Below are 12,762 nucleotides of genomic sequence, written 5' to 3'. Positions count from 1 at the left end.
TAACTTCATATAAAATAAGGTATAAAATTGTGTCGACTAAACTATTATAAAAAATTTATAAAAATATTCACTGATAAAAAAGATAACTAAGATAATAATTAAGAATCGTTAAATAATAATTTAGTTAAATATATTAGATTATTTAATAATTTCTACTTAGTAGCTTCAATACAATATAAGTGCTATGCAAGTAAGCGAATCATATAAATTAAAGAGTCATGTAAATTTAATACAAATCATATTACATGAAGACCAAAAAACTATTCATAAAATTAATTATTTATATAAAATATATAATAGAATAAATAATATATAAATAAATAGATAAATACATAATGGTTAATTTAGTAATTTTTTTAGTATGTATATTAAATTTTTTCAAAAATATTTGATTAAAAAAAATTAATCAAAAACAATTAAAATTTGTCAAATTTAATATTCATGAATTAACGGATTTTTTTTTATCTTCCTAATATTATTAACATTTTTTATTTAAAAACATATAATTAATTGTATAATCCTATCCTTTAAGTTGGTCAAACGTACAATCTAAATTCTTTTGGTTTTTGGTCACATGCATTTTATTGATGTACTTTCTTGTTTTGGTTATCCTTTCTATCCTTTTAGGATTTTTTTTTTATTATCTTTCACTTATTTTCATTTATTGTTTTCCATTTTATGTGTTGTGTTTAGATCCTCTATTTTAATTCAGATACGGAGCAGTTTTATTCATTTACATTCCTTTTTGTTTGAAAATACGAAAATATTTGATAATAAAAAATATTAATAAAAAACTGTCAAAATTTATTATTTTTAATTTTATTTAATATACTTTATAATAAATAAATATTAAATAAGACAAATTTAAACTGTTTAGGCCGACTGTTTTTTGTTTTTCTAATATTACCGAAAATAAAAATAAAGAATAAATTATTTATTAAAAGGTTAAAAATATAATTATACTATATAAATACAAAAAAATTATTTATCCTTGCAGAAACTAGAAACACAATTGATCTCTCATTCACATTTATTTTGATAATTGATTATTCTAATGAGAATTTTATAAAAAAAATATATAAATATATGCAAATATATAATGAATAATTTCTAAACTCTATAAAACAATTTTTTGTATAAAAAGTGGTTATGATATAAATGATTCGACAATAAAAAAAACCTCAAAATCGAAGCAAATGTGTGAGCTAACAAAGTGAGTCATCTAAATATAATAAAATATTACTTGTACAACCCTTAGTCTAAATGTTTAAGTTGGTCAAATGAATAATCTAAGCTTTTTGTTTTATGGTTTAGGGGTTTTGGAGGGTTTTTTTTTTTTTTTTTTTTTGGAAGAGGGGTTGGGGAATAGACTAATTGAGGGAGATAGAGGTTAGAATGGAACTCAATTTTTTTATTTAATTTAAAAGAATTTTTGTTTTTAAAGTTGGGTAAAAATTGATGGAATAAATCAACATTTATCAATCTCCTCATATAAGTGTTTAATTGGATCAAATTCACTATCTAAATTGTTTTGTTCGTTTCCACAAGTCAGACCTCAAGAAGACAAATTTGTTACATCTATCTGCGCTTTATGGAGATTTAGTTGCACTTCACAAAATCTCCTTAACTGGCATCAAGTTTGGATTGTACAAACTAACTCCTAAAACTTGGTTGAGGAGCACTTCGGCCAAAATAAATACATTATACCCTCTTGAACTCTAAATTACCAACAGAACCCCCAAAAAATTTCTGAGTGTATAATTATAGTACTTAGAGACCCAACCTTTGTTAAATATATGCGTTTTTGTTATCAAATTCCTAGTTTCCTATTTTGAATGATGAATATCCCCCTTTAAAAAAAAGTTTCCTTAAAAAAAAAAAAAAACTCTACTAGAGTCCTTTTATGCATCGTTTGATCCAATCAAACTCACATTTAATCCCCTTAATTCATCAAGTTAAAACAGTTTCGGTAAACAACTTAATTAAGTTACTTTTGAAAAAATAGTTTAACCAACAAATGACTATATTAAAAATAACTTATAAATAAATTATTTTGTATTTGAATTTTTAGTTTTAGAAGTACTTATTTTATAGAAATGTAATAAAAAATAGTAATATTATGAGAGAAGTCATTTTTTTAACTTCTTTATAAGCTCCTAAATAGCTTCTTAAAAAATTACAAAAACATTAATACTACTACTTTTCATAAGTCAAAAACTCAAAAAAATTACTTTTGAAACTTCCCAAACGGACCTGAATTCAGTTGAGGGTTGACAGCAAGTTAGGTCACAATCTTTGAAGAATCTGTTTGAGGCTATAATGTACTTTGGAAACAACTATTTTTATGTAAAACATAAATTCTCCCCCAGCTAGTAACTAGTGACAGTAATTCCAGCAGTGAGATATTGGTGCATACACAAGGTTTACAACCACTTCGATTTCGATTTCTATTTTCAGTAGTTTCAACATTAAGACAGGATTATCGATGTCGATAAGCCCATTCCTGATTTCACTATTCAGTTCAAAATATCTTAAAAGGACACTAAATAAAAAGAAAAACCAAACTGGTAATTAGCATGTGAGCCCTTTTTTATTGGGCAGGCCTAAGCAAAACTCATGAAACAGTTAGGTTAACATGGGTTCTGTAAAATGGCACACTACTGCACCACATTCGTCGAGCCACATGCAGATCGAAGTAAGTTTTGGTCTGTATAATGGCACACTACTGCACCACATTCGTCGAGCCACATGCAGATCGAAGTAAGTTTTGGTCGATGGCCAGTCTGTGAGGCAGGCAGGCATATAGTTCCAATCAAAATCTTGATTGTGACATACACAACTAAACTGTTTAATTCTAGAGAACAGTCCACTAATGACCACTGTTAAGGATCTTATCTATTAATCATAAATTAATGCATGCAATTCAGAGACATTGAAATATTAGCTAGCAAGTTGAACTAATACCATAAGCACCATAATCTAAAACTAAACAGTGTAGTAATAGTACCAGAAAATATAACAATGTTTCAGGACCTAAAGTAAGATACACAGTCCCTAGCAGAAGTGTATATCTGTTACTGCCTTGATCTTGACTCTGCCCGCCTAGCTTCATCTGTTGTCGAAGGAAACAACTCCACGTACCTTGATCCAATTGTCATTTTATCCTTGCACATTGCTCTCTTGGCCTCGTCGGGGGAAACAAACTCCACATAAGCCTCTCCAGTAGCTTTTCCATCTGGGCGACAAGCAATGTGTACCCTATCTTCTATCAGCTTGAAATCTTTAAAAAAATCAATAATTTGAGCTTTAGTAGCTGAAAATGGAAGTCCACGCATCTTCAATATCTCAGTGTACTCCATCTGATCTTTATCGCTGAACCTTTTGGTCCGAGATGGAGGAGGGCTTCCATGGTAGTCATTATCGTATATTCCTTCATAATTGACCTCAGATGCAACAGCATTGTAGTAATCTTGCTTCTTGCACCTGAAGACTTCCACATATCTGCGACCCATGTTCTGCCGGTCTCTCTGTAGAGCAAATTCAACCTGCATTGCTCCTGCAAAGACTACAAAGGCCTCTCCTGAGAATCGTCCACTCTTGTTGACAAGCAACACATCCACAATGGTCAGTCCAGCAAAGAACTTCAGGATGTCAATGTCAGTGCAGTTGAATGGAAGTCCCCTGAGACGAACCACAGGAAATGGAGGAGGGGGCTGGAAGCCACCACCGTATCCATAGGGTTGAAAGCTGCCTGTTCCGCTGCTCACTGCGAAGTATGGATTGGATTCCATCATTCTTTGTCTCTTTGAGCCAACCTCGTACCCGTCCGAAACCCCCCCGCTTCCCAACATTGCCCTTCAAATTTCCATACCCATAAAAAAAAAATCCCCCACTCAACATGTTAATAAAGCCAAACCCAACCCACACTTTCCCTGGCACCTAATTCTAATTCCTAATGTAATAAAATATATCATATTGATTAAAACTCCCAAAACCAAACAATATAGAAGGCAGTAACTATATATCAACTAGCTATACCAATAGAACACACTATTACCAATAAAAGGTCCACAAACATATATCTTTCAGAGAATGCGACTCAAAGTTAACAGTAGAGATACCTACCCTTAAACTAACAAAGCCAAAGGGAGCTAATCAAAGATGTATATAAAATCAACACAAACAAAAAAGGGTCGGTTATTCCCTATTAATTTTTCAGTAAGAATCACAAAATACATAGGTAAATTAAATCAGCACATGGGATATAGATTATCCAAAAAACATAGCTCTATACGTAAAATTGATATACATAGCCAAAATCCACTCCTCTATCAGATTCTAGCTCACATGTAAATAAAACTACTTCTCTCATTTAACACAGCCACTCTTCCCTCTAATTAAAAAAAAAAAAATTGATAAGAATATCACTGCAAAAAACTTAAAAGAATGATCTTTTCCTTTTCAAAACTCAGATGCACAAAAACACAACCTCAAATCAGATAAGCATCGCCACCAGAAACCTAACTCCAGATTAATATCAAAACAATAAAAAAAAAACACACAGAGAACAAAATCGAGCAGAAAAAAAAGGAATTTGAGCTCAGCATAATGGTACAATAAACGGAAATTCGAATCAAATAGAGACGGAAACAAAAAGTGATAAAGTTATGGCAGCCTTACCCTCTCGGACCGTACATGTTACCGAGATCGCCGAACGATCGAGCAAAGGGAGGGTCGGTTGACGGAGGAAAACGATACGGATCCAGTGCTGCGATTGGACGAAAATCCCCAAATCCAATGAAGAATCCAAAAAGAAAATGGAACGCGAGAAAGAAAAAAGAAACCCTAGTTAGGGTTACAATAACGTTAACGAGCTTCTTCGTGGTGGAACACTGCGCACCCTTCCCCGGAGAGTTTTTTATTGTGTTTGTGTGTTCGTTATGCTTATGTTATTTTGTTTTTATTATTAATATTTTCTGTGGTTGATTTGGAAGTTATTTATTGGTTTGGATCTTTTTTTTTTAATTTTTTTATTTTTTAAATATTCTACTCTGGATCAAATTTTTTTAAAATAAAAAATTTAAAATAAGTAAAAATCTAATCATTATTAAATTGAAATAATAAAATTTATAGTCTCACACATGATAAAAAAAATTAAACAACTATAAATTAAGGAAAAGTTTAGGGAGCAAGCAATTTTATTGCATTTTGGCCAGTATATAAAAAAGTGAGCCATTGGATGAAATCTCACACCAATCTCACACCATCAAATCATTATTGATGGCTAGTTGATGGCTACCAATCACAAATGTTGCTGGCCCTAGCATTGCTCTTAAATTAATAGTAGTTAGTCTATTTAATATGTTATTTTTATTTTATTTTTTTCGCTTTAAAGTACCTCTTACTCCAACACCCTTTCACATAGCCAATTGAGCCATTGAAATTGTGAACCACTCTTGTTTAATTTATTTAATTCTTTCTAATAAGAAACATTCTATCCAACTCCAAGATTGAATCCTTTCATGATTCCATCAAGATATTTGTCCCAAATTCTTGAATCATCCTTCTAAAAAACTTAACTAGAATATTTACTATTCTATTAGTTTATAAAGCACAAACACTTCTATAAATTATAGTATCTCCATATCTTATATTTTATATACATATTGTAATAGAAACTATCATGATTGCCAATGAGTAATAGCTCAAACGGCATAATTTTCCCATACTCATCTAAGAAGTTGCGAGTTCGAGTCTTCATATCTTGGGTAAAACGAAAAAAAAAAACTATCATGGTTAAACTAGTGATATGAAATACATCCGAGAGATTATAGTACTTCAATTACACACCTGAATTTAGTGTTTCGTTTAGTGATATGAAATACATCCGAGAGACTATCATATGCACATAGATTGAAACTGGTTTAATCATATGATGTCAATTGTCATTTGTCAAGTGGCATATGATGTCAATTGTTATTTGTCAAGTGGTAAATGATATGATGCTTATAACTTGATGTGTAACTTACTTTTTACGACAAATTTTGAATATTTAATAATTATCTATTTTTATATTTTTAAAATTAAATATTAATTTTTAATCCATTTTAATAAGTTAGACAAACACTTTTAAAAATTATAGGAATAAGCTTGTCAAGTATCTACTAGTCAGTCCTTCAAAAGAACACTTTATCATAGGGATATGAGCCAAACACTGCACTTAAGATATTAGCTAAATTCTAAGAAACTCTAAGCATCAAAAGGACATTGCTGAACCTGTTGGTGAAAAAGTATCTTTAAACTGTTCTATATGATAACAGCATCTTAACACATCTTGTAACTGCGTAAAATGATTGCTAATCCGGCTGGAGTGAACAGAACAGAATGCCACTGAAGCTTTTGCAAATTGCAATTCAAGATGAATCAAATGACAAAATTCCTTGATAAGGTCTAAGATACAAGAAGAAACAAAAAGAACCCAGCAAGGTAATGGCTATCATATAACATGCAAATGCAGAATGGATCTTACTCAGTGGCCTCTGCTCAAAAGCAAAAGAAATGGAATACTTACAGCCAAGGTTATCAAAATAAAGTTTCTAAACTAGTGGAAATCATAAAAATCAACCTATAAGCTCATAAACCGAATTTGGAAACTAAAGAATTTACAAGTTAAGTCTTAGAGTTTGATAACTTTGCTTACAACTGACCATCCAATGTTGGAAAAAAAGAAAAGAAAAAGGGAGCCCAGTCATGGTGTACAAATCTATTAACTTTTCATTCTTTCCATTTTCAGATCCATGATACTAGTCAAGGGAGCTTGTGATTTTCCAGCATTGTAGTTGAAGATCGCAAAAATCTATTTAAAATAGACGAGTCTACAAATAACTTTGCTAACCCTGGTAGATACTATTAGCCAAGGTATAATCCCAATCTGCAACGATATTTAAAAAGAAAGTTGGCAATTACATTTAGAAACCAACTGCTAGTAGAATGCATAGTGTAGACAACACGATTGCATTGTATCATACGCCACGTAAATAGGTAAATTGTAAAGTTAAATCTCCTACACTTTAACCTTTTAATCAAACATACCCCAAAGTAAAAAATTACTGCAAAATGTGTACCAAAATTATTTGGATTTTGAAGTACCCTAACCCATGCAAATGCAAAGTATAAAGCTGATATCGATTTTCTCCTTTGCATTGCCTTAAAATATCACTTCATTTGAAGAAATATGCATGTAAGGAAAGATACTCGCAATTACTTACAATAACATTGCCATTTTGAAACCCACCAGTCCTCCAAGATAATAATCTTCCTGAAAAAAGTTCAGAACACAAAACAAAACCTTAGTGTTATGTACTTTTGCTATTAATAAAAGATGAGGTAGGAAAGTTGTCAGCTATGACATCCTTGGGAAAGAATATCAGAAATCCAAGAAAAATAAGAAAGCCGAATTTGATTTTTTCACATGAAAAGCTAATAAACCTTCTAGGTCTTATTCCTTTTTTTATAAACAAAACACAAATGGGCAATAATGCCATATTATAACCTAGAAAATTTGAAGCAATAATCGTAATTGCATTTACCAAATGGTTGCACAAGTTGTTGAGATATGGTAGCCACAGGAACACTCCAAAACCAGATAAGCAGAACGAAATATGTTAAAACCTACACAGCATATCCAGATAGTATTTTATCAGCATACAGAAATAAAATAAACAAACTACAAAACAAATATTGATTTGAAAATACCCTTGCGATGAGCAGAACTTTTGAATACAATGCATTATCCTTGTTCTGTAAATTTTGACCTGCAGATTAATATAAAATAAATTATAATCTTTCAATCTACATGAACAAGAAACTATCCACCGAAATAATACGTAAAGATGTTGAAATGAAAAATGAATATAAATGCTAGATTTATGAAGTAGGAAACACCTACGGCAGTTTTACAGTATACATGCACAAGAATTTCCACTATTTTATGCATAACGGATTATGTGACTACATTACTGAGAAGATATCATTAATTGCACACTTTCAGGTATTTTACAGGGGGGACAATTGTTTGATATTTCAATTGTTGGGATTAGCAGGGATTTTACAATAACTTGATTGCTCGACAATCAGGCTGTGGTTTATCTAAGAATTGTAAAGTACTTCAATATTAGAATTTGAAAATGGGATTCTGGAACTAGAGTTTTGTTTACCACTTTTTTATACTGTCCTGCATTCCTTTCACAATCACTCAAAAAATTCTTATTGTTCCCTTTCTTCTGTTGTGCTATGCGACATACATCATACATCATGAAAGGGCAAAGAAAATCCTCCCAAAACACAGAAAATCCAGCAAAAAGATATGAAACAACAGAGAAAAAAGAAGTTGATATAAAAATGGAAAGGATATAAAAATTATCTTTAACTCCTTAGCATCTATTATAAAAATACTGTAATACAAAAGAGTACACATTTAATGAGTTTAAAATCATACCTTTTATTTTATATATGAAAAAGTGTATATTTATTTAGATGACCTTGTTTCAATTTTTCAGCAACATATTGTTTAAATTGAACAACTTGAATAATTACAGCATACAGCCTTCTCATTTTCAGTTACTACTTGTTGCTTCCAAAATTTAAGAACATATTTAGAACTATAATTTTCTTTATTTCGATGTAGAAGTTCAAAGATTTAACATTATAGCTCTTCATTGTGTCAATCACTCAATCTACATCTGCATAAAATACAACATCAAAAATGAATTGCAGCAAGATATAACTCACACTTAGCAAGTTCTCTCTCTTTAGCAGCTGCTTGTCTTCTGAGTTTTGCTGCCTGGGCAAAGGTGGCTGGCCTGAGAGGACAAACAATGGGTTCATGTACACATTCTATCACAAAAGAACACATATGAAATTAAGCCTATATTAGATTTAGATCAATGAATTTCTGATGTTGCAATGAAATATCTATGGCAGTTGCCAATGATATAGACATTTCTTTATCATATTGGCCCTTGTCCACTTCAATATATTTTGTTTCAATATTCTTATTATAACATTCACTTTTAAAGCGAAAATATCTATAACATAGGGCACAGAGAACATACTGGCAAAACGATAGATTTACCCTTCCACTTACAATGGCCATAAACTAAGCAAGCACATAAGAAAAGAAACCAAGTATAAATAAAGTTTCACTTTCAATCATATAATAGCAAGTCTGAATGGCTGAGCAACTCAATCTTGAGTCCTAAAGCGCCAAATAAAAATGTTTCAATGCAAGAAACAACAAATATAAAATACCACATATATCATTTCAATTCTATCAATGATCAATTCCTTTCAATAGTGGAGACAACGGCCAATGCATGAGTTACTTACTGTGACAGTGTACTTGCTTCCCTCAGAAGTTGTTTTATTTGTGCTCGCATCTGGTTCTCTTTTTCTTGCTCGGATCGACTCTGCAGCAAAAGCATACGAACAAAGGAATTTAATGTTGCAATCAACATATCTTACCAACAGAAAATAATGCTAACTGATAAGCATTCGAAAATAGTGTCCACTATGTCTCATGAAAAGTTCAAAATCATGTTAGATAGAATTGAGCTTAGCTCAATTGTAGTTGTTCCCATTAAAAGATAATCCAAATCAGCACAATATTTTCATAACAACAATGCACAAGATTGACAACTGATAAATTTAAGTTCATATATTCTTAGAGACATATAACCTCTAGAACTATAAACATAACAATATCAATACTATTAAGTTATTCTTCTTCCTATTTAATTTACAACAGAACAGAGCATGCACGACATTTTATTCAGCTGGACTATGCATGAGATATATCATCGCTAAACGTAAAAAAATTCCAATCGAGAATTATTTCTCCGAAAGCATTATTATTAGCGTAAATGGAGAGAAGAACCTTTTTGTGGCGTTCGATCCAATTTGATCCGAAATGAAAAGCGAAAATGATGAAGAATATGAAAGGTGCTGCTATCGACCTTCGTCGTTCTTCACTTGCTTCCGCTTCCATCATCTTCGTCTTCGATTCCGATCACAAAAACGCTTCCGCTCTTTCACTTCGATCCTTTCTTCTTCTGTGTTTTTGTTTTAATTTTTTGTTTATTGTTAAACTTTTCTGTCACTTGGGCCTAGTTTCGTTTAATTTTCCAAAAAAGTTTAAAGTAAGCCCAATAAAAATCCAGCAGCAACAATCGTTGACCTTGGACCTTTTTAACTCTACTACTCTAATAAAGTAATAAGCCTAAAAAAGGCTATGAAATATCTGTAAGGTGAATTTACGAACATGACCTTGGAAGGGGCAGAATATCTACACGTCAACTTCGCGTGGGCGCGTTGCTCATTATCCCGTGGCAACTTGGTAAATTCTCAAACCCCAAAAACCCCAAACTGGTAATTTCCCTCGCCTAACAGCACGCGTCACAAACATTCAAAGCACAACGCAATAGTGCTATTTTCTCCCAAATGGATTCGGCGTCCGCCCAAAACACACACACAGAGGAAGCACAAGCGGATCGGGAGCCAATGATTTCGCATAACGGGGATCGATGACGTGGCAGAAGATCTCAGAGATCCCGCGTAAACCCAAAACTTCAATTTTATTTTATGTTCCGCGATTCCAAAATTTTGTGTTAGCGTTTTCTCTTCGTTGCCCCTACCCTCTCAGGCTTCTTATTCTCGCGCCCAAACCCTTCTTTCTCACAACGCAACACAACACTACGCACTCTCTCACGAAATCACGTTCGTGTTTTCTCCTTTCTCTCTTTCCATTTCGCTTTCGTTTTCGCTCTCTAGAATTATTCGAGAGCCTTTGTTTATTATTATTATTATTTATTTGTTATTTTTTTTTCGTTTAGTAGTGACTCGGAAACCCTTGCGGCTCTGACTCGGACTGAGTCTGCGATTTCGCAACTCGTTCTTCGTTCGATTTCGAGTCTTCACGATTCGCTATGCCGAAGGTTAAAGCCGACGCGAAAGCTGCTGATAACCGGTGAGTTTTTTTTTTTTTTTTTTGAATAAGGATTTGTTCAGTTGGTTTTCACTCTTTGATATGCTAGGTTTTCGAAATTGTATTTTGCGATACTGGAACTTCTGTTTTCAGATCTGATTTCTAGTGGTATGAAGTTTGCTGTTTCGACATAGATTTCTGAAAATTTTGTGATTTTCTCGGTCACGTGTGGTTTCAGGTTGAAGCGCAAGGGCGCTGGAACGGGAAGGAAGCAGGCTAAGAAAGCTAAGGATCCTAACAAGCCTAAGAGGCCTCCCAGCGCTTTCTTCGTTTTCATGTATGTTTTCCAAATTGTTTAGCTACTTTGCTTGTGTTAGAGATTTAACTGTTTTTGGCTGAGATCGATTTGTTTTCGTTTTGCAGGTCTGAGTTCAGAGAACAGTACAAGAAGGAGCACCCAAACAACAAATCCGTTGCAGTTGTGAGTGTTTATTTACGTGGAATTATGTTCAGTACTTGTTTTAAAAAATGTTGAATGAGTTTTCAAATTATTTGAATTTTAACTTGTTTTGCCGTTGCTGCTTCAATTCAATTAGGTTGGCAAGGCTGGTGGTGACAGGTGGAAATCAATGTCTGATGCTGTGAGTACTTTAACTCTGAATTTCTCTTTTTGATGCTATTCTATGATTGGTAATTGATTTTTTCTGTTATTTTTGTAATTGTATTTTTATATTTTATGGTCCTAATTTGTTGATTACCTTGTGGTTTAGGATAAAGCTCCCTACCAGGCTAAGGCAGAGAAAAAGAAAGAGGAGTATGAAAGGACTATGCAAGCCTACAACAAAAAACAGGTAACTACATAATTTTTAGTAGTCACACTTCTATTTTAATAATCCTTGTAATTGATTGGTTTTTATGTATTCAGGAGAGTAAGGGTGCTTCTGAGGAAGATGAATCTGACAAGTCAAAGTCTGAAGTAAATGATGATGATGATGATGAGGTGGAATCAATATATATGCTGATTGCTTTTTGTACTTTAATTTTAATGGCTTTTACATGTTTCCTTGGTTGGTATTAATTATGATTTTGTTCTCTGCTGCTGTAGGATGATGATGATGATGAGTGAATTTGCTTGGTAACACGGGAAGCTTAACATGGAAATGGGAGAAGCATTTTCGGATAATTAGGGTTCTATTTAGTATTCGATAGGATTCTTACCCAATTCCAATATCTTGCTTATTATTAGCTTTTTAATTCTTGTTATGTTCTCTCTTTAGGTTTAGATTAGTGAATGATGTTAATTAGGGTTAATAGTATCATGATTATGTACTTATAGTTAACCTCTCTAGTATCTTCAATCACATACTTGGTTTCTCTATTATACTTTTTCTCTTGCCGATCAATTTTCTGAATTTCCTGAGTTAATTTAGTTTGTTGTCACAGTGAAAGGCCGCCAATTTAGCACAGTGAAAACTGAAAACTGAAATGGAAGTAACTGAAGTTTGAACTACATTTTAATTTTACTATTTAGAATTGAAAATTTCATATACTCGCAAGGATTCCACACAAGATGGTTCTTTTGTCCTTCGGATAAAGAATATATTAGTATCGGTAGAGTTGGGGGCTTCCACAATCACTGAACCGATTCTCCTAATATGCTGCATTTTGTTTGTGAATAGTTTTGTTGTGTTTTACGTGGTAATGTTTCATTTTACTCATAATTAAGAGCGCTGCAGTTATTTTATATTCTTAAACAGTAATCCTGTAATTGAGTATTTAAC

At 32.4% G+C, this 12,762-nt stretch overlaps 3 protein-coding genes across 7 annotated transcripts; 1 reads left to right on the top strand and 2 right to left on the bottom strand.

Moving 5' to 3' along the window:
- Positions 1–2,873: 2,873 nt before the first annotated feature.
- On the bottom strand, positions 2,874–4,973 carry LOC112782893 (uncharacterized). 2 transcript variants are annotated; one of them, XM_025825548.3, is made up of 2 exons: positions 4,681–4,973; positions 2,874–3,855 (listed from the first exon to the last, which is right to left on the bottom strand). In XM_025825548.3, exons 1-2 carry the CDS (start codon positions 4,695–4,697, stop codon positions 3,075–3,077), a joined length of 798 nt encoding a protein of 265 aa, XP_025681333.1. In that variant the 5' UTR covers positions 4,698–4,973; the 3' UTR covers positions 2,874–3,074. The 2 variants fall into 2 exon arrangements, with proteins under 2 accessions (XP_025681333.1, XP_025681334.1); XM_025825549.3 differs by having other exon boundaries at positions 2,874–3,766; positions 4,681–4,971.
- Positions 4,974–6,474: 1,501 nt separating this feature from the next.
- Positions 6,475–10,264, bottom strand: LOC112784878 (protein GET1). The gene is made up of 7 exons (XM_025828213.3): positions 9,935–10,264; positions 9,388–9,467; positions 8,791–8,861; positions 7,756–7,814; positions 7,590–7,671; positions 7,269–7,318; positions 6,475–6,931 (listed from the first exon to the last, which is right to left on the bottom strand). The coding sequence occupies exons 1-7, from the start codon at positions 10,046–10,048 to the stop codon at positions 6,857–6,859; spliced, it is 531 nt and encodes a 176-aa protein (XP_025683998.1). The 5' UTR covers positions 10,049–10,264; the 3' UTR covers positions 6,475–6,856.
- A 185-nt stretch (positions 10,265–10,449) lies between these two features.
- LOC112783455 (HMG1/2-like protein) lies at positions 10,450–12,362 on the top strand. Of its 4 annotated transcripts, none has more exons than XM_025826414.3 (8): positions 10,450–10,773; positions 10,890–11,023; positions 11,220–11,318; positions 11,405–11,459; positions 11,578–11,622; positions 11,752–11,832; positions 11,907–11,981; positions 12,087–12,362. In XM_025826414.3, exons 2-8 carry the CDS (start codon positions 10,983–10,985, stop codon positions 12,105–12,107), a joined length of 417 nt encoding a protein of 138 aa, XP_025682199.1. In that variant the 5' UTR covers positions 10,450–10,773; positions 10,890–10,982; the 3' UTR covers positions 12,108–12,362. The 4 variants fall into 4 exon arrangements, with proteins under 4 accessions (XP_025682199.1, XP_025682197.1, XP_072086165.1 ...); XM_025826412.3 differs by having other exon boundaries at positions 11,405–11,462; XM_072230064.1 differs by having other exon boundaries at positions 10,452–10,773; positions 10,893–11,023.
- Positions 12,363–12,762: the final 400 nt, after the last annotated feature.

Source organism: Arachis hypogaea, chromosome 20 (genome assembly GCF_003086295.3).
Source record: "Arachis hypogaea cultivar Tifrunner chromosome 20, arahy.Tifrunner.gnm2.J5K5, whole genome shotgun sequence".
NCBI classification, from domain to species: domain Eukaryota; kingdom Viridiplantae; phylum Streptophyta; class Magnoliopsida; order Fabales; family Fabaceae; genus Arachis; species Arachis hypogaea.
Note: the sequence above shows the minus strand (reverse complement) of the source record. Positions and strands in the feature narration are given on the sequence as shown.